The sequence below is a fragment of the Pelodiscus sinensis genome, chromosome 8 (genome assembly GCF_052426305.1).
Source record: "Pelodiscus sinensis isolate ZL-2025 chromosome 8, ASM5242630v1, whole genome shotgun sequence".
Taxonomy (NCBI): domain Eukaryota; kingdom Metazoa; phylum Chordata; order Testudines; family Trionychidae; genus Pelodiscus; species Pelodiscus sinensis.
In genome coordinates this window covers 62,864,572-62,886,587 of record NC_143059.1, presented here as the reverse complement: position 1 = coordinate 62,886,587, position 22,016 = coordinate 62,864,572, and the positions used below count along the sequence as shown (strand labels likewise).

Sequence of the window (22,016 nt, the reverse complement as noted above, 5' to 3'; positions counted from 1 at the left end):
GTGCAAACAGGGCCTGATTCCTAGGCGAAAATCTGAACGAAGGGCACCTTCCCTTCTCCATACGATAGCGACTTTCCCTGGCTGGGAAGGCCTACATGAGACTCTCTTCATGGACCCACAAGACTACTCCAACAAGAGGCATGTCATGGTGCCACTGCCATTGTGGTTCTCCTGGAGGCGGTCAGTTTGCAGAGCAATGGACTCTCACTGGCAGCACTAGTTCCAAAGCAACTAGGCTGGCCCTCAAAAGGTGAAGCTAAAGAAAGTTTTAAAAGGACAAAGCATTTCTCCTGCTTTGGAGATGATTGAGTCCCCTATGATGTCTTGTGTCACTTCATACTTTGGCACCTATGTGCCATAATCAGTACAACTTGCGGCACACTGCAGCAGTAACAAGTGATATAGGCAAAGGGTCCAATTCCAGTTTCACTCTCAGCATTTGTACACAACGTAAGCCAGTGGGGTTGTGCAGGGAGTGACTTCTGATTTGCACCAGCAGAGCAGATATGGGAACTAGAACCTGATGTGCCTGAGCTTTCAGAATGAACGTTAGACATGGACATGTTGACCACTGTGGTCCCCGACTCATTTCTAAATTAGGAAACAGAATCTACACCTCTGAGCAGCCTCCAAGTGCTCTGTAACAGCACCTTGCCATTTTTATCTGGTGCATTTCTCACAACAGAAACAACATGTTTGGCCTAAAAGTCCAAGGCAATGACAAGAGCTGGGATTAGAATTTAGCACTCCCCATCTCCTAACCTGGAGGCTCATGGTTCCAGACTTTACTGCCCACGGTTTAAAGTTTGCAGGTCTCTAATACAGCGAAGCAGAACTCAGTGTGTATGCCTGAATTAATACATAAGGTTTGATTCTCATTTACACTAAAACCCCTTTGCAATGTCAGAGCAAAGCCCTTCTATAAATGAGAATCTAACTCAAAGAGTTTGGAAAAATAAAGCTGACAAATGTCTGCTACATGACAGCTGTTTTGTTTTACCAAGATCAGACTAATACAACCACCTCTCTGTACATATTTTAAATTAACTATGGAGTTTACCGGACGGGGATAAAAATGGAAACACAGACAGGAACCCAACCACATTTACTGCCTTAAAAAGGAACTGCAGAAACCAAAGCGAGAGTCACAGTTCACCCTGAGATCAAAGCAAAACAAGAAAAAAAAAAAGCCCAACTCAACCTTACCTCGAACACCACTGCTCACATCCCCATAACTATTGTACTGACCAAAGTCTGTAGACACAGGCTGTAACAGGAAGGAAAAGACAAGACACATAAAGACACAGTTCACATCTGCATGAAAGTGCAGGTATTGCTCACAGGAAGGGCTTCAGGACTTGCCACATGGTACACATTTCTAGTAAAATCTAGTCAATGGGGTGGGGGCAAAGCTCCCTGTAGCAGGTGAATTTTGTTTTATGGATCTTAATTTTTAAAGCAAGATCCATCCAATTCAGAAGCCTGATGGGATCGCCAGGGAAATCAATACCACAGACTCTGCCTTAACTCCACCTTTTGCTTCTCCACACTGCTGCCATCTTACCCTATGCAGTCCATTTCTTCCGTAGCCAGGGAGGGAGGAGGTTTTGGAGGCTGAGGCTAAATGGGGAGGAGAGAAAAGGTTTTTTTTTTTAATAAAACACCAAAAATCCACTGGAAAGTCCTAGTCAGACCATTTGGGGAAGCAGATCTCAAATTGTGGACTAAGGCTCCAGAGCAGGCCCTGCTCCCAGGGTGGCAGTGCTCCGGCTTTGGCCCACTCAGTCAGTCTTCAGTCCCCCTTCCAGGGGCTGTGTGGTAATTTGGGTTGTCAAAAAAGGGCATAGTGCAATGAAGCGTGAGAAACAGGACTAACAAATATTAAAAACCTGGCTAAGAGAGCCAAATACGTACACAACACCATGACTTCACTGGGAGCAAGGTTAGGGACAGTAGTAGCGGTTGAACCACAACCATTCTGGGGCTTTGGCTTGATTAAGCATCTAGCTTCCAAAGCTTATCCCAGCTGCATTAAGGAAACTTGCCTGACCAGGATACAGGCTCCAGCCCTTCTGGTTTCATCTAAAATAGCAAGGAAACAGGCCCTCCTGTGGTATCACAATGCTTCTGCTTAATGTCTCAGCGGATGCCAGAAAGCACAGCAACATTTTGGCATTTCTTTGGCTTTCAATGTTAAGCACGTGATCAAATGTGTGGTCCTACAGTAGCATCTCCGGAGTTAAAACATGTAATTCATTTTCCATTACAGGGACTTTCTTCCTTCTGCTCTGCAATTAGCATCCCTCCCCCTCCTCAGACAAGCTGCTTCAGTCAAAAATGTAAGTAAGCCCTGTGGTCTCTGGTTCAAGGAGACATTAAAAAATGGTAGGTGCAAAGGACCCGGTGTTCTGGAGATGAGAGATATTGATAAAGGCACCAGTTTGTCTGACCAGCAGTCCACAGATCTGACAAACGGCAGAGGCGCTGCCAATTAGCAATGATCATGTAACAGTGCAAAAGGGCATGGAAAAACTTCCATTGAAGGTGACTCTCTAGCCAATGCATTTACTTATTTTGTGAGTTCTGATGGCATTGGAAAGCCCCCAAGCCCTGTGGCCATGAAAGGCGTCAAGAGAGATCTAAGCCTTAGCCTGCTCCTTCTCTTCCTGGCCAAGGCGGCTGGCATTGCTGTAGACACCGCCTATTAATATAACAGGGAAGAATGAAGACTGTTGTTTTGCTGTACAGCCATTGCCTAGGATGCTGGAGTAATGGCAATAGCTGGTTCCTCAGGGAGCTGCTCTTGACCTTTGTTGGCTTGGAGCAGACTTACGATGCAGGGCCTCAAGGGCAAGGAAAATGAAGTAAAGCACGTGAGAAATAATCCTTGGCACTCTGGGAAGGGCATAAAGGTGCACCGGGGGGAAAAAAAAAAGGTTAAAAATATATATACAAAAGGCCAAACTCTTGGCGGCATCGCTGGCCCCCCTACAAGCAAAGAGTTGAGCACAGCTGAAACGTTTGCCGTTTCTCTGGAATGCAACGCATCCGACTGAAATGCGAGCTTCCACAGGCAGACAGTGACTCACTAAGATCCAGTGCTTTGGAATGTGTTGCCCTGCTCTCTACGGCATTGCTGATTTCCTCTTCCCCTGTGGGAAAGGTTAAGAGGCTATGTGAAGCTCAAGGGCAGGCAAGGTGTGTTTAGTTTGTTGTAATTTAATTAGCTAGCCAACTAGTTTGTGCTAAGTGTCCACTGGGCCCCGTTACCAGGACCAAACTTTACATCACACATTCTGTCGAGAAGGCGTTATCCCTCCAAGAAGTTCCTTCTAAAATCCGCAATACGGTATTATTTCTAGATTAAACAAGTGTAGACCAAGACATTCAGGAGTGAACGCCCAGTGTCCAAGCACACACTCCACGTGGGCTTCCATAGACCACTTAAGAGACAGTTTTCACCTCTTTTGCTTCCATGAATTACCTGGAGAATCGTAACGGCTGGCTGGAAGAGGTGGCCTATCGCGAGTCTCCTTTTCCATTTCTTCTTTTAATATCAATTGCCCCAGACCTGAGTTAAGCTATAAAAGGGAAGAGAAAATATACAGTAAAATTCCAATTGTCCGGCATCCAGTGGTCCGGCACTCCCGATAGTCCGGCACCAACTGGAACCCGGAAGTGCTCCGGCCAGCCGGACAATTGGAGCTGCTCAGTGCTGCTTTGCCAAGTCCGCCGCTGCCGCTGCTGAAACTGACCCGCCGCTTCCCCAAGTCACCACTGCCGCTTGCAGCCCCAGCTGGCCTGCTGCTGGCGGCTGTGCAGGGCTTCCCCTGCCTCCCTGCAAAAGAGCGGAGGGTTCACCCCATGCCGTGCCGTTCCCTGCTGACCCGTCACAGCCCTCCTGCCAGAGTACCTCCTGATACTCCGGCATAGCCGATAATCCAACACCCACGGGTCCCAAAGGTGCCGGATTATCAGAAGTCTACTGTACATGTATATACAGGTTGAACCTCCCTGGTCCAGCACCCTTGGGACCTGAGCTGTCCCAGACCAGGGAGTTTGCCAGAACAGGGGAGGTCAGCTGCTAGCTGCCCCGCTCCTGGGCTCCTCTCCCGGGGCATCCGTGCCCTGCTGCTTGTCCCATTAAGCTGGTCCACCACAGCTCCCTACCTTGTTTCCCACCACTATCAAGGTCCCCAGTGGGGACCACTTGGCTGCTGCTGGTCCCGCTGCTACAGAGTGTTCCCGGCTGGGGCCACATGGACACTGGCCATGCTGCTGCCGGGGGTTCCCCAGCTGAGGCTGTCTAGCCACCCTGCCCCGCTGCTGGGGCTGTCCTACCGCCGCTGGGCATTCCAACCGCCTGCCCCACTCAGTTGGGAGTTCTCCGCTGCAAGCTCCTCGGTCATCCCAGCCCCAATGCCACTGGCAGTTTCTTGGGGTTCCTGGCTGGGGCCACCCGACTGCAGGCAGCCCAGCTGGGGATGGGACTCCTCAGCAACGTGGCCCTGCTAAGAGCAGGAGATTCCTGGCCCGGGTGGGAGATCCCAGGCCGCCCCACTGACACTGGGGGATTCCTTGGCTGGGGCTCGGGCTCTGGCTGCCACCCAACCCCATTGATGCTGGGGGCTCTAGGCCAGGGTGGGGGATTCCCAGATGCCATCTGGCCCAGCTCTGGGGTTCTTTAGTCCAGCAACATCCCAGGCCCTGCTGGACCACAGATGTTGCCGGACCAGAGCGTTCCGGATTTGGGAGGTTCAACCTGTGTAGGCAAAGCACACTGGTGGATCCGTTTATTAAAACAGTCAAAATTGCTCATGAAAAGTCCATCCATGGTGCATAGTGGAGGATTTTGAACAGGGGTCTCAAACTGTCTGTAGCCATTGTGCAAGCTGGCATGGAAGTTCTGGTGGGCTGGGGGGTGGAGGGGACTGTCTGTTACCATTGCCCAAATCTGCCTTTTCCTGCTATTGCCCTGGCCTCTCCAACCCATGGCACCCTATCCCCTGAGAGAGCGGCTCAGGCATTACTGGGGGCCTGGCATGGGACAGTAGCAACAGTCAGATCCCCTGTATCCCGCACGGTGGCGGAAACTGTGGGGCACAGTCAGCGAGTACACTCATTCTGCTCCACTTTCCTGCAGTTTCTGATGCTTTGGGGAGCACTGGGGGGCCCAAGTGCTGCTGCTGCACAGTGCCAGGCCCCCTCTGGTAATCCCCAAGGCCACGTCCTTGGGGGGGACCAGGTACGATGGGGGGAGAGGGCAGAGTGGTGGCAGGAAGGGGGCGGGACTTGGAGAACGGTAACAGAGAGCCCCCTGCTGGCACTCCTGGGCCAGATTGTGCCCATGGGCCAGGAGTTTGAGACCCCCAATTGTGACTATTCAGAAACAGCATTAAGATAAGGCTATAACAACCTTCATGAGCTGCTCCTCCTGTAGCTGCCGACGTCTCTGGAGCTCTTCATCTTCTTCCTCTCTGCCGCTTGATCTGCGTCTCATGTCAGCTCCTGCTTCCATAAAACCATGGTATAAAGAGAACTTTCTCATACCAGTCCCATCATTACAAGGACTACTACACAGCATGACCTAACCTGATTTGCTGAAGCAAAACACTGAGCCAGACAACCCACTGCCAATACCCTTCTGGTCTCTCACTTATCTGCAGCGAGGAATGACACTGAGCTGAACACTGGTTCCCAAAGCGTTTAGACTTCCTTATCAATCTGGACGTCACACCCTTTGGTTGCACTAGGCAGTGGAGATATGCATTTGCTCCAACTGAAAGTGGAGTTGGGCTATTCCAAAACCCACTCCACTTACATAGCAATGAGACTGGAGCTGTTTTGATGTCCCAGTTTCATCACTGCAAGACTGGGGTTTGGACTAGCCAAAGTTTCACATGTGGTTAGAACACGCACAAGTGAATTGAAGGGGAGCAGCAGTAGTGTAGCTGGACTTAACATAGAGGTTTGCTATCAATTTAACAGAGAGGGGGAGCCTAAATCACCTGTCAACAGAGAGTTGGCATTAGAAGTTCTCTCTCATGCACCAATAGCTAAGAAAAATGGCCTGATTCTCATTTGCACTAAACCACTTTACACCACTTTGACAGAATGGAGGTATCTGAAAGTGGATAGAAACTATATTAAACCCACTTTGTGGCCGATTCAGACTGTCAAAGTAAAGCAGCTGTACCGTACATAAGAAGCAGGTTTAATGATCTTTAAAGCATAGTAATGAACAGGCTTGATAACATGGCTACAGGCAGTTTTGCTAACAGCAGTATTCTCCCTGTGGGACATATCCTGAATTCCTGACTCATTTTACAATCAGTCCAAGCTCTTATAACCAAATGGGAGTTTTTGAGTAAAAGCCAAACCTTGCAGTTGAACCATTAGGCTGTGTAAATTCAACACAATACTATCCAGGGAATGGCAAAATGGTATAGCGTGGAGGAAGTTAAAAGGTGACACAGGTTAAGATATGTTTGCCAGACATGCCATTTTGCTCAGTCTGTCTGTAACGCTCTCTGCAGAATGGTAGAAATGCTCGTTTTTATTTCTTAATTGGTGGGGTCCAGTTTAGCTCTGTGTGGATGACATCGGACTCAGTACGTAAGAACAACCAACCTGGGTCAGACCAAAAGTCCATCTAGCCCAGTGTTCTGTCTGCCAACAGTGGACAATGCCAGGTGCCCCCAAGGGAATGAACAGAACAGGGAATCATCAAATGATCCCTCCCGTCATCCATTCCCACCTTTTGACAAACAGAGGCATGGGCCACTGTTCCTGCCTGCATTTATCAACATTGAAATTCATCTGCCATTTTGTTGTCCAGCCACCTAGTTTTGAGAGATCCCTTTGAAGCGCTTCCCAGTTTACTTTGGACTTAACTATCTTGAGCAGTTTTGTATCATCTGCAAATTTTGCCACCTCACTATTTACCCCTTTCTCCAGAGCACTTATGAATATGTTGAATAGGGTTGATCCTAGAATGGATACCTGGAGAACACCATTCGTTACCCCTCTCCATTCAAGCAAATCAGGCAACGAAACTAAACACAGACTCAAGACTTTGTTTCGGTTGTAAATACAATTACTTCATACTTTAGCTCTCAGATTGCTTTTTTCCCCCCTGAGAAACTAAACATGACTGTGCAGAAACTATACTGGCCCGAATGTACTTAGGGATGTTCTGTGTTCAGCCGTTAAGTGGAGCATTTTACATAATTGGCATGATTAAAAACACTCAAAATGCAGTCCATTAGCAGATGGGTAACGACTAAGAGGAGATGATGGCCAAATAGCCAGCAAGGAACCCACCAGACAGACAGACAATGCATAGTCTTGTAGTTGTCATTGGTGTTTTTAATTATGAGTTATCTATCTGATGTTACAGGTTGTGAAGTTTCAGTTGGCGTGTATAAGATATTTAAGTGAACGGATTCCTTTTAAAAAGTCATTTATATTATTTGCCTCATCTCACTAAATTCCTAACTCGTTACAGTTTTATGAAGAGTTACACAGAATGTGCTGTTAAGTGTCAAATTCGTCACCCAATTCTGAAATAACCAACCTAAAGAGTCTGCTTTGTGCAGCTCTGAAGAAGTAACACATAAGTTAGCTGTCTAGTGTCCCTCCTGGTCACAAGTGCAAACGAAAAAAAATGATTGTGTATGAGGTTTAAAGAAAACATAATGAATGAGACATCTCCAATGCAACAACATGGAAGAGAAAGGTATACTTTCTGTGGAAATGGTGTAGATGAGAAACACAACTTTTAGCATGGTCTCATTCGGAAGGTATCTATGCAATGACTGTTCGGTCACATTGCTTTCAGCATTGTCACAGAAAAAGCTACGTGGCCAGAGAAATGTCATTTTTCACAATATATTTACTTTTAACATAGGCCTAGCAGACGAAATGAACGATAACTGAAAGAAGTCAGGCTTCTATGATGCAGTCAAGACATTGCACCATCTATAATCAATTGCACAGAACTTATCTCCTCTATGAGTTAACATCCACATTAACAATCCCAAAGTTCTTTTATGAGACCTGTTTTCTTTGCTATTATTATTCCTAGCACATGACTGCTCAGAGGCCCTCATCAGAGTCAAGGCCTCACTGTGTGATGTGGTGAGTAAACAGCAGCAGACACAGTTCCTGCCCCTGAGAGCTTACAGTTTCACTATTAGTTTAATGTATTTATATGTACCTTGTAATCCACGTCACTTAGTTCATTGTTTTTGCATACCTACAGCCGCAAGTGAGGGAGGACCTGGCCAGTGGTCCGTCTCAATCTTTGGTATCTCGTTGGGTGCTGGAGCATGGGCTGCTGGGAACTTGGAGGACTTGATGATATCCTCGGAGGACTTGCTCTGTGCTGCCAAAGCAGCTGCATCTAGATGGCAATCAGGGGAACTTAGCTATGTTATAGCCTACATCAGTGTCATGGTTTTCCTTATTTTGTTAATATTTTATACTCTACAGCAGTTCAATTATTAAAAGTGTATGCAGTGATCCTTTGGCTGCCTACTTCCTGCTTGCAGTAAGTTAAATTCTTTCCTTCATCCATGTCTTTGACTCAAATCTATGCTCTCCCTACAGTACAAAATACAGTATTTCACTGGAGTAGCACACTGTTAAAATGATCAGACAGATAGAACTCAGGCAAATACACCGCACAGTGTTTTGCTTAATCTCCTGATGTTTGCTGATCATTAATGAAGACTTCAGTGTGCTGGCTTGTCTTCCCTTTAGGGTAAGAAAGCAAAAATAGTTCAGTGGAGTTGCACTAAGTTTAATTCCACCACATTTAAAAATATTTCCTATGTCTTTGGGGAAAAACTGCAGCAGCAAAAGGGTCTGCAGCAAGCAGAGAAAGGTGTTAGTCCTTTGAACAGCTCTGTCTCTAATAAATCATTCATGTTCAGTAACAAAAGCAAGCTTGAGTTTAGTAATAAATGTTAAATTCTGTTTAGATCAATTGTGCAGGAGAGATACAGTTATCCGACATAAAATGCACCATTGTGCTATATTTAAAAATACTTGTCAGGAATTCCAGAGTATTATCTCAATAGTGTGGCAGAAATCTAAAATTCAAATCTGGACCAAATGCTCATATAATGCAGGAATGTTCAATGTGGTTTTTGTTCGTTGACAAATGAAAAAAAACTAATGTTTTACTTTGCATTAAAAACACCCTTGTTACTTCTTAAAATACAAAATATCAGCCTCAGTCAAGTTGTTTTATTTTTGACCATCAAACTAGAGATGAATTCCTAGAATTATTTTTATTGAAAGACATCTTCTAAAACAAGCAACTAGGAGGCTGAAGCAGCTGTTTTTTAAAACAACAGATTCATTACATTTTAACGTTTATGGATTTAATTTGAGATTGTCAAAGCAACATAAGAAACTGGGATGCCCTTATTCCCATTAAAATTAATGGGAAATGCACATCCAAATCCTTTAGGCCACTATGGGTACTGCAAGGTTATTTTTCAATAACGTTTGTAATTCCGGAATAACCTTATGCACGGTCTACACAAGAAGCCTGTTATTTTTAAATACATTCAGAACAACAGGCTTTTTACTCCAATTTTCTGTAAACCTCATTGTATGAGGATTAAGGAAGTCAGTGGAATAGTAATTTATTTTGAAATAAGTGCTGTGTAGACAGCACCGAACTTCCAAATAAGCTATTTCAAAATAAAGTATATGCTACTGTGTAGACGTACCCTTTGAAAATATCTGTCTTAATGTGTATTGGGAATAGAAGCAATTTTAACATGGGGAGGCATTTCTGCATAAACATGCAGAAATCTGGGGAAGCTGGTTAGGGGATAATAAAAGCATGACTTCAAACAGTACTTACGTATTAGAATTGGTGAGGTCAGTGGTTAAACATTCACATGTTAATGGGAGGGTGAGAAGACATTAAAACCATAAAAAAACAAAAAGAATATTAAAAAATGTAAATGAGAATATGGTTTAAAATTTTTTTTAAAAGAAGAAACTCTAAAACTGAAGTCTAAAACTGATGTCTTTTTCTGGGGCTCTGGTTTCTAATCTAGATCTCCAAATTTTTTCTCTTGTAAGATCAGCTGCTCTCTATTATCTGCTCATCTAAAACTTCTGTCTATCTGTTACCTAATCCTACAAAGAAACTATAATGGTTGGCGTAGAGTCTGTAAAGGCAAATGTAATTCCCTCAGGAAGTACAGTCACATGTTCTCCCACCAATATAAATATAGCCTTTTCCTATTAAACACTCAATACTCCTAGCAAAAGGCAACAGTGAATGAATTCAGCAATAACAGAGACCATGTTCCATAGCATCAGGCAGTAGCAAATCAGTTGACAGCTCCCATTATTATTATTATGGGAAAATGTTTAAACTATACACAGTTTGGAAAGAGGTTTAGAGTAGGAATGAAACTAAATATTGGAAAAACAAATAAGACTTTGCTATCCAAGCTCCTCCACTGGCTTTGACAGTCAAATCAACCTCCCCAGCGATACACTGCACACAAGACCTTCAACAACTCTACTTGTTCTTAGCACTTTAAGCAAATTTGCATTTGGAATACTGGTCAGCAAATAAATATCTCCATCTTTATGGCAGAAGCACAGAGTTGTACAGGTTGAACCTCTCTAGTCCGGCACTCTCAGGACATGACCCAGGCTAAACCAGAGAATTTGCTGAATCACATGAGGTCAATACTGGCCAGCAGCATTACCATCACTTCCACCGCTTATGGAGCTCTTAGAAGACATTTCGGGGTAAATCGGAGCTAATCAACAGCACAGAACACTGAGAACCAGGACTGGAGTCTATAAACAAACTTTATGGAACCATGGGAAATTTGGCCACACTCATGATAAGTGGACACCCAGCTAACTAAAATCATGCCAGGCCATGGATGATGGTTGACCAGAGTGTGCCAGAGTAGAGAAGTTCAATCTGTACTTTATTTGCCTGAAACAAAGGTTAATAAGACATATGATGAGACCCTCCTATTTAAAAAAAACAGTCTTACCATGATGAATTCCTGTACTCAGGAAAAATAAACTCAAAACCAAGAGGGCTAGGTACGGAATCTAAATCACATTAAAGACACAAGATGAAATCCTAGTTCCATGTAAATCAACAGGAATTTGGTCATCAACTTCACTGGGGCCAAAATTCCACTCATTGTGTCCACTTGGCAATCAGCCCAATAGAAGTTATTTTTAAACTAATAGTTCCAATTTGCACTGTGTACATGAAACACTGAATGTTTTCTGCTATGTTGTATACATGTTTAACTAAGTGGAATCTCCTACTTAGAAAATACAGAGACGAAAGAGGGTTTTTACCATGTTGTTTATAGATGGGTGGTTTCCTGTAAATGTTGATGCCTTGATCTGTGGAATTAAAAAGCAGAAATGAGTGAACATGGGGAAGACTTCAGCTACAAATTAAAAAGAAAAAACCCAACACCAAACCAACAGACACACTAACCCAAGGACTTAGCACAAGAAGAAGCCAGAAAGCTAACTAACACTACATAGAGCTGGATTACTTGAGGAAATACTAGAACAGGTGAAAAGTCACGGACATGTGGTATGAAATCCTTTGGCATTTATTTTGCAACATGTTGATGCATCTAAGACACGAGCCATTCATTTTAAATACTTAGAAGTTTATTAATAGCATAAAGGTTATAGAGGAAATGCAAACAAAGGAGATATTTTGACTGTGAATATGCAAACAATTTGGGGACAGCAACCCCAAATGACGACTGTCTGGAAAATTGTGCTTCAGCAATAGCAGCTTAATTTCCCTTCCAACTGATGAGTTGGACCGCGGGTAAAGCAATGTAGTGAACCTACAATTCCCATTAAAACCCACTGACCATGCATTCTGATCTGCCAGTTTGACGAACACAGCCAACTATTACACTGAACTGGGCCAGACAGACGCTGCATGCAATGTTAACTAGTGTTGTGCTAAACCAAACCACAATGTTTTCTGATAATTATTTCTATGCAACAAATATTGTACAGCACATTATCTTTATACATTAGATTTTAACTGCAACTCCTAGAACCCTTACATGTATTTCTATGGCATCCTCTACAAGAACTGGGAATCTTTTTAAATAGATGCTGCTCATTTAGAAACAGGCAAAGTTTCATTCTAAAAAACAAAACAAAACCTTACATGTTCTTCACAAAAGCAACAGGTAAGTTGATCCAAAATTATGCTATATTGCAAAACCAAGTATCAGAATCCCATTATGCATAATGAGTGCTATTAGGGACTGAAAATCCGTATTGCAAAATAACCATTCACTCTTGTATAATAATATATTTTGGTTACACTAGCACAATTGTCACAGAAAATGTTGAGAAGTATACAATGCACATCATAGGTCCAATGAGCTAAGAGAGACAACTTTACCTTTAGTATCAAGGAAATTAACCTTAGAATTCTATGAAAATTAAGGTAAAGCCTGCCTGACAATGCCCTCTTATCACTGATTAAACTAGGCAAATTCAGAACACAAAGACACAGTGGCTTTTTTTTGTTCCTGCTAGTAGACCACGGTCTCAACTTGAATAGCAAATAACTATAAATACTGTGAGGATATTTAAGTCATGTAATAGATTCCCTCCTGCCTACACTGGACATTTCCTCATTCCACCTAAATGCAGGAACTGGAAAGTTTTTCACAGTAGAAAAGTTGTAAATTTGACTTAAAACAATCTGTCCCTTGTAAATAGGACATGGTGACTTTACGTATCCTTGTATGGGAAGTGAAGTTAGTTACGAAAAGACCTCACTTTGATTGGTCTTGCTCAAGAGCAAAACAAGTCAGGAGTTGTCTTTGTCACATTTAACTGCTCTTGCTGGAGAGCATCATCAGTGCTCCAGGCCCTATTTCCCTCTCTCATACACTACTACTGTAAGGCAGGAGTAATTCTTCCAACCACGTCTCAGAGAGCGAGCTGACATTCAGTGCCTGAGCCTTCTCTCACTTCCCCGAGTTCTGTTAACTAATGCTGAGCCACAACCCATTCTAATGCTGAAACCCATGACTGACAGGGCAAAATAAAGACACAATCCCTTCCTCCACATTTGCTAAACACAAGAGACACAGCTCAGCAAGTTCAGGAGCAGGTCCCTATGAGTCAAAGCACTATGTGCACATACCAAATAAAACAGCATGAAATAATGGAGACAAGACAGAGGTGACAAAGGCTACATTCTACACTGTGACAGGACACCAAGACACAGAGTGCCAGCTCCTACCTGGAACATGGAAATGTTTAGGGGCCTGAACGTAAGTTGGAGTTAGAGGGCGACTGTCTGGCCGATAAGGGACAGGGGAGTTCCGGCCGCTGGACGGCTCATTGCCTCCAATGAGAAGAATGGAGAAAACAAAATGAGAGAAGGGAGAGCGAAAAAGAAGCAAGCATAATAAAAACCCAACCAAAAGACAGTTAACTCAAAACTCCAGGGAGGAAGAGAGGTTTAAAGCAAAAATAAAAACAAACAATATCCAACAGACTTGACTAGCATTGGATGACTTTGCTTTTCAATATTCCTTCAGAGACAGAGATTCACATTCAGACTGGAGTGGAGTTTTAAGCAGCTCACATTCATGCTGACAGCATGCACGCAGGAACTGTGTGTTGGCAGCCTGGAGCTGAGAAGGGCAGGATGGGAGAGAGGAAGGGAAGGTTATTTGGCAATGGTTCAGTACCAAGGTTGACGGCTTTGGTTATTAGTTACAGGCATGTGGTATCATAGTTGATATGTAAACCCAAAAAGAAATGTGTTTCCAAGCATGTAGAAGCAGATGTTGGCAGCTGGAATACAATCCCCTAAATCAAAGGACCACAGACTTTACAGAAGGAAAAGAGCTGTTAGATCACCTAAGCCATCTAAGAGCATCATTCCCCACAAATCTATTTGCTTAGCCATGCAGGAACTGAAATTCTTCAACTTGAGTCTTCATTATATGACTATTCTGTTCTTTCCCCTCCCAGAAGATCCACCATAGTAACCCAGGTGCACTGAAGGTTGCTGAAATGATGCAGAAGGATCATCGGAGTGCTTATCCTCCCACTCCAGACATCAAGACTGGAGAGCAAGGTTTCATCCACCTGAGTTCACGGACACTAACCAAAACTAAGGACGCGATGGCCCTGATTCTCCATGTTCTTGCACCTTCTGCCATCATTTACACCTGTTTGAAGAGGAGGAGAGGTGCACTCACTGTATACAAAGGTCGTGACGCCAAAGGAGAATCAAGCCCCACTGTATTTTTTTAAATGTGTAGAAAGACACCAGTGCCAGCCAGAGCTAAGTGACACCGTAAAAAGGGAGTAAGAGAAAAGGAAAAATGGGCTTTAAAATGTGACAGTGAATAGAACTGCTCTTCTCCAAGGAGGACACATTTTCTAGTCAGGCTTTCTTGTGAACTCCAACCGGAACCTAGAGCTCTTGGCGAGGCACGTTTTCTATATTTTATCTGATTACTGAATTTATAAAAGTATTTTTGTTTCCGTTTTTTTAAACACTAACAGGGTGGCCAGTTAACTGAAAACGAAGTAAAATGGCAAGGCAATGCACTGCACATGCTACCCTGAGTGAAGCATACATGTAAATGCCAAATTTTCTAAGGCGCTGAAGGAAGTCACTTGCACCCTTATGACTTGTCTATGCACACGATGGAATTGACACACAAACACTGTGTTTGGGCATGATTTACATGCATTAAATCTGTCCATTCAAATACATGTGCAAACAGGTATTTGCACCACTGATTGCTTGGTCCTATCACAGTCCCCAAATGTGCTGTTCCATCAGATGTGCCATGTGCTATGGTTTCTTCTATTCGGCTATGTCTAGATTGCATCCCTTTTTCAGAAAAGGGATGCAAATTAGACGTATCACAATTGCTAATGAAGCGGGGATTTAAATCTCCCCCACTTCATTAGCATAAAAATGGCTGCCGCTTTTTTCAGCACGGAGCTTTGCCGGAAAAAAGCACCAGTCTAGACGCGGATCTTTTGGAAAATAAAACCTTTTCCGAAAGATCCCTTATCCCTCTTAAAATAAGCGTGTAGACTGGCGCTTTTTTCCGCCTAAGGGATCTTTCGGAAAAGGCTTTATTCTCCGAAAGATCCACGTCTAGACTGGTGCTTTTTTCCGGCAAAGCTCCGTGCCGAAAAAAAGCGGCAGCCATTTTTATGCTAATGAAGCAGGGGGAGATTTAAATCCCCGCTTCGTTAGCAATTGCGATACGTCTAATTTGCATCCCTTTTCCGAAAAAAGGATCCAATCTAGACGTAGCCTTCTAGTACAATGTTGCTGACTCCGGGTCAGCCAACGGCTAATTTTGAAAACAATGTATCAAGCCAGGAGTAGCACAATGTACCATTAATTAAAATGACGTGGTTATCTGTGTGTGGCAATTCAATGATGTAATATTGTGTTTTGAAGTCACACTCCAGGGAATATACCATTTTGGTTATGCTAACTGCTAAGAGAAACTAGTTTCTATTAGAACAACATAAGCCACTTTTTAGTAAGACCCCCACCCCACCTCCACTGTAAATCTCAACATACAGCTACAGGTTGAACCTTTCTAGTCCAGCACCCTCAGGATCTGACCAGTGTTGAGCCAGAGAATTTGCCGGACTGTGGTAGGTCAATATCGTCTAGCAGCATTACCAGCACTTCCCCTGATTAACGGGCTCTTAGAAGACATTTAGGGGTAAATCTGAGCTAACTAACAGCACAACACAGAGCCAGGACTGGTGGCTGTAAACAACTTAATGGGACTGCAGCAAAATTGGCCACACCCATGATAAGTGGACTTCCAGCTAACTAAAATCACGCCAGACCATGGATGTTGCCGGACCAGAAGGTGCTGGATTAGAGAGGTTCAACCTGTAATTTGACATTTTAAACTTGTGTACAAACACATCATTGTGTCTTCCTGATCCCACTGGTTGTAAGTAGTCATACATTTAGCATGAAAAGCATTTCATTAGAAAGGGTAATCAGAAGCGATCCCTTGCAGCAAACAGAGAAATGAGTTCAAAACAATGGGCTTTGTGAGTAAAACTTACAATTCCCATCTTGCTGTCATTTTACTGGCTGAATGCTGCTGGGGACAACATGGCTGACTTTGAGACCTTCACCACAATTTTTACAGATGGCAAAGCTGATGCCATTGGAAACTAGTATTTGAACCAGGGTTGCGTGTTCTGATCCCCGCTACCAACCCTGTCCTTAGGCCACTAACTAGTTCACATGTCTCGTCTCTGTGTCTGGAAGAGTCAGAAGATCATTGACTGCCATGTTTGGGGTAAGGCTGAGGCTGGCTTTGCAAGAATGTGAATGTGTTAGTGCTTCTATAAATAATTAGCTGCTCTGATGCCCTTCTATATTCCTTTTTATATTGACTGGAAATTATTGAGTACAACCACATTGACTAATCTGTGCTGAATAATCCCACATCTAGGAATCTAGGTGATGTAACAAGTTATATAACAAACAAACTATTATGCCCCAATAACCTGGTAACCGAGATTGAACCATGTCTTCCTGCACTTGATGCTTCACAGATGTTTCCATTCTGTTGTGTTCCCTGAGGTTCCCCTCTAACAACTTCCCGGTGACACCTGTCCCTAGTGAGGAATGATACTTCTGTGTCTCTCCTAGATGGGACCCCTGTCCATCACTGCACAGAATAGTACACTTCACAGCTCTTCTGGACTGGTGCCTTGTACTGCTACTTAAAAGCTTCAACTACTACTACAACAGAGTGGCTGCTATTTGAGAAGGAGTCGTCCTATATTACGACAGATCATTTACTCTCCAGAACCTGGTTATAACAGTCCCTAGAAAATTGCTGAGAAGAGTTACACAGAAGGATAGCTTGATCTACTGAGAGGCTCAGAAAATGATGGTTCTTAAGAAAAAAGGGTTTATGAACACTCCTTAAGTACAGCATATACATCATATTGGCTCTGAACTCTGTGTGTGTATGTGTGATGGGATACAATAGAGAGTGAAAAGACTTTCTGGGCAAATGAAACCATATTCTGACATAGCATTTGCCCCAAAATTTTACATATTGTTTTCAACAGTGGTCATACATGGTTAAGTCCATCACCATTCAACATCTCATTAGACAGAGAAATGGAAAATTTGTTATTTCAGCAAGTGAGTAAAAGAAACACATGCAGATTTTGAGAAGAATACTCATCACACCCACCCTGCATGCATGAGGATAGCCGCATGATTGAGACAAGACATACCTATGTAGAATGAAGCTGCAAGGAAGATAGAAAAAAAAAAAGTAAAAAACATACAGCGAGGGGGAAAACATAAGGGTGAAATGAGAGCACAATGGACTAAGAGAAATGAAAAGTGATGCTTGTCAGCTCTGAGACCCAATCTGGAAGTCCAGCATCTTTGCCAGGCACGCAGGAGATCATCTCAACAGGAATGACCAGAAGATGGGTCATTCTTTCAACAGAAATTACTTTTCTCTTTACTCCAAACATACCAAGTTCTGGTTGCTGAGGAGAATTTCTTTGAACTGGATAAATGGAATCAGCCATGAAGTTCTAACTAAAAAGGGGAAGATGTTTATGATGGAATGAGAAAACCCACTGGAAAAAAAAAATCTACGGTGTGCTTCATTTTCAAAACCTCTAGGACAGGGCACCTCAATCTCAACTAATATCAGGGGTCTTGCTGGAGTGTCCTCCTAGAGAAAGCCACTGCTGCTCCAGAAAGCAAATGTTTCTTAGCATGATACTTCTAGAGTTACGTATGGAATGGACATCACAAAGGGAATTCTAGCCTGTGAGTTGTCTCTATGGTCTGTGTTTGGAATATAAGGAAAAAAGAGCACACGTGTGTGAAAATATATGTAAATAAATGGACTCGCTCCTCTGCTCCTTCATCCACCATGATAACCTGCGGCTGAGGTGCAGGCATTAGACGAGGTGCAGGCTTGAGGTATGTAATTCCTTCCGTGTCCGCAAAGGAACAAGTCCCATCCTGCCTCAAACACAAGCCTGTGTTAGGGCACCTTGTAAACTTCCCGAGCCCTGCAGCAGCCACAAAACACACTGGAACCTGCAGGGAATGGCTACGCCAAAGAAAAGAAGTTTGTTCTTAACCTGGGTTATCTAACTCAGATTAGGAGAACAGCGAGAAGACACGGCAACTCAGCTTCCACTCTGGTTAGTAACTTGAATTCAAGCCCATTAGGGAGCCTGGGCTGGAACTCAGGCATTTTCACTACTCTTTCAATCGAAGTTAGTTAACCTGAGCTAAAACCCACCTTTTTTGCAGTGTAGACCTACCCTCCATCTGCCACCACTGAAACTTGAAACACCTTGGGAATGCTAACAGGTGGGGTGAGGAGACAATCGGAAGGGGTTTTAATCTATAAAAAGCATCGTGGTGCAGCAGTGTCAGAAGTGGAATTCAGACAGCTTTCCCTGCTCCTAACCTTGGGATTTTGTTTCCTTTCACTAGCTAATTCTCTTCTTTAACTCAGGGATCTTACGCTTCAGAGATAAGCTGCTCACCATTTAGAACCAGGAAAAACTTCTGCATAATAATGCATGTTCCTGGCCCCTGCTGTACTCTGAACTGCCCAGCATTGCACCCCACCTCCCTCCCCCCAGCCGCAGAGGCAACCCTGACTGAATGCCAATCAGTATATGCCTTTCTCTCGCTGATTCCTTATCCCCCTGCTGCCTTCTCTCTTGTTTACTGATGCTACTTTCTCTTTGCTTGCAAGGCTGGCTTGCAGCCAACAGTCCAGGAATCCCAGGCCTGGCTCACAGCCCAGTGCATTCTGGGATGCCTCTGACCACCAAAGAAGCCCCACTTCAGACAGCTCCAAATCTTTATGTTGTCTGCCATAGAAATAGGGCTAAGTTCACAGAAGCAAGCACAGAGTAATAAATATGCAGCCTCAGCCAGGTCCTGTCAAGTTATAACTGAGGGTATGCCTAAACTACATCCATCTGTTGGCAGAAGGATGCAGATTAGACAGGTCGACATTGCAAATGAAGCGGGGATTTAAATATCCCACGCTTAATTTGCATAAAAATGGCCACCGTTTTTGCCGACTCACAACTGTCAGCAAAAAGCGGCAGTCTAGAGGGGGATCTGTCGAGAAAGAAAGCCTTTTTCGACAGATCTCTTATGCCTCCTGCAAGGACGTTTACAGGATCTGTCGAAAAAGGCTTTCTTTCTCAACAGATCCCCCTCTAGACTGCCGCTTTTTGCAGACAGAGTGCTGAGTTGGCAAAAAGGCAGCCATTTTATGCAAATTAAGCACAGGATATTTAAATCCCCGCTTCATTTGCAATGTCGACCTGCCTAATCTGCATCCCTCTGCTGACAGAGGGATGCAGTCTAGACATACCTTGAGTCTCTGAAGATCTGAATAACCATGGCACTGACAATACCAGACAACTCCCACCAGTTTACAGCACTCCTCAGGCTGTTGGGAGCCATCGTTCAGCAACGGGTAGGTATTTCTGGCCTCTGCTTCACATGTGAAGTAGGAATGTTAAATATCAGTTAACTGAATAGTCATTTAACCTCACAAACTCTTATTGGTTACTCGACTATTCCATAGTCCCCAGGGGTGGGGTCAGCAGCCAGTGTGCGCCGACCCCACTCCCAAGAAGCTTCCTACCACACTGTGTTGCTGCCTTTGTATCTGAGGCAGCAGTGTGGCATGCCACGGGACCTCGCCCATGAAGAAAGCCAGTTTAAAAACCAGCTTCCCATGCAGACTGGCTGCCTGTCACTCCACACGGCTGCTTCCAATACAGAGGCAGCAGCATGGAGTGGCAGCAGCCCCTGTCTGGTAGAAGGGAGTCTGAGCTCCCAGACCCGGCGTGAGCCAGAACTGTGTAACACTAGGGCTTTTACCGGCATGACTAGGTCTATAAAGATTCACAAGTCTTAACAGTTACATTTTATAAATGTAGACCTGGCTTAAATGAGTCTATGCTGGCATAATGCATACGCCAGGAGTGCTATCAAATACGGAGTTGGAAATTAGAGATGTTAATCATCATTTAAAACGTTAACCAGTTAAACATTAGGTTTAACCAGTTAAGTTTGGAGCAGCCCCCTGCCTGCAGTGCAGTGGGCCCAGGCCAGGCTGGAGCAGCCCCCACCTGCGTTGTGTGTGGGAGGCTGCTCCAACGTGGCCAGGCCATCGGTTAACTGGTTACCCATAAACATCACCCTTACGGGTAACCGGATAATGGGAAATGAAAGAAGAGAAAATGCACACCTTCTGACTTTTCGGTGTCTAAGTTACATCATTTTAGGGTTCCTTATGTTACAGAGACAAGATGGGAAAGGGAATATCTTTTTTTGGACCAACTTCTGTTTGAGAGAGAAAAGTTTGCGGAACCTGCACCCAAACTCCCTCCCAGACTCCACACCTCCTCTATTAATATAGTAGAAATATGTAGTCCGTGATAACTTATCAAAATTCATGGAGTGGCCCTCCTGCAAAAATTATTGCCCACCCCTGCTTTAGAGAGATTACACATGTGCCACCGGATTCTATTTAATGAAAAAAATGTCTGTCATCATGAGCCTTTTACAGCCTCAGCCAATACTTATCATCAGTTAAGGATCAAAAGGGATAATTTACATCATTAATTTAACCCCTGTTATGAATCCTGGCTTGTCTGATGCTTGGATTTCATTAATTCAAGATTTCACATGACCAGTTACATTCTTGACCAACTGGAATACAGCTTGCAAGGGTAAAGCCTTATACCTTTGGTGGCTTTAGATATAATGACCTACCTGCACAGACTGTATTAAGTCAATCATGCACAGTGAATCAGGATTATACCTCCCTTCACTTATATTGGCTTTACAATGTAATTCCATTGATTTCAGTGGATTTACACCGGTGAGACAGGAGGCCCACTGCAAAGTAGAACTGTAGCCCTGTGCTGTAGTATTCAGTGGTACCTTGAGCTTTGTAAATAATTTGTACCCTTTTTCCCATGCTTCTAACTACTGAGGATGGGCTCAGTCCTGGGGGGGAACCTCCCCACCCCAATGGCAAACCTGATCAGCATAGCTTAGCCTAGGCTAGCATTGGAGTTATATTGATTTACATCAGCCAGAGATATGGCACTTTGTTTCAATTTTAATTTTATTTTTTTATCTCAAAGGGTATGTCTACACTAGAAAGTTAGTTCGAACTAACGGACGTTAGTTCGAACTAACTTTCCTATGCGCTACACTAGCGCTCCGCTAGTTCGAATTTGAATCGAACTAGCGGAGCGCTTAGTTCGAACTAGGAAAACCTCATTTTACGAGGACTAACGCCTAGTTCGAACTAGCTAGTTCGAACTAAGGGCTGTGTAGCCCTTTAGTTCGAACTAGTGGGAGGCTAGCCCTCCCCAGGTTTCCCTGGTGGCCACTCTGGCCAACACCAGGGAAACTCTATGCCCCCCTCCCGGCCCCGGACCCCTTAAAGGGGCACGGGCTGGCTACGGTGCCCGTGCCAGGTGCAAGCCTGCCAGCACCCAGCTAGCAGACCCTGCACCTGGCACGGCACAGAGCCACCCACCCGATGCCTCCCAGCCCACCCCCTCTTGCCGGGACCAGGCTGGCGGCTCCCGGGAGCTTGCCCTGGACCGCAAGAGGCGGGCACCTTCCTGGGCTAGTGCGGACATCGTGGACCTCGTCCACGATCTCCGCACTAGGCACAGGAAAGTGGCCGTCTAGGGCAGGAGAGCTGCCAGCCTGGCCACCCAGGAGCAGGTGTGCATGAAAATCAAGGGGGTCCACTGAGACCCCCGACCCTGAGCCCTGAGCTTACAATGGCCGTCCTGGGTCAGACCAAAGGTCCATCTAGCCCAGTAGCCTCTCTGCCAACAGCGGCCAACCCTAGGGACCCTGGAGGGGATGGACCAAAGACAATGACCAAGCC

General features: G+C 44.4%; 1 protein-coding gene across 12 annotated transcripts in view; it reads right to left on the bottom strand.

Moving 5' to 3' along the window:
• ABLIM1 (actin binding LIM protein 1) overlaps window positions 1–22,016 on the bottom strand; it is a 324,103-nt gene that overhangs the window by 11,262 nt on the left and 290,825 nt on the right. For 5 of the 12 annotated variants that reach the window (XR_012905702.2, XR_012905703.2, XR_012905699.2 and 2 more), the window contains 7 exons: window positions 13,304–13,408; window positions 11,365–11,412; window positions 8,258–8,404; window positions 5,417–5,511; window positions 3,485–3,581; window positions 1,565–1,620; window positions 1,207–1,267 (listed from right to left, as the gene is read on the bottom strand). Coding sequence is in view for 1 of the 12 variants with exons in the window: in XM_089780202.1 (XP_089636328.1) it covers window positions 1,207–1,267; window positions 1,565–1,620; window positions 3,485–3,581; window positions 5,417–5,508; window positions 8,258–8,404; window positions 11,365–11,412; window positions 13,304–13,408 (606 nt within the window). In the remaining 11 variants the exon portion in view is untranslated. The remainder of the gene's footprint in view (window positions 1–1,206; window positions 1,268–1,564; window positions 1,621–3,484; window positions 3,582–5,416; window positions 5,512–8,257; window positions 8,405–11,364; window positions 11,413–13,303; window positions 13,409–22,016) is intronic. The other 7 variants (XR_012905697.2, XR_012905698.2, XM_089780202.1 and 4 more) reach the window with 7 other exon arrangements.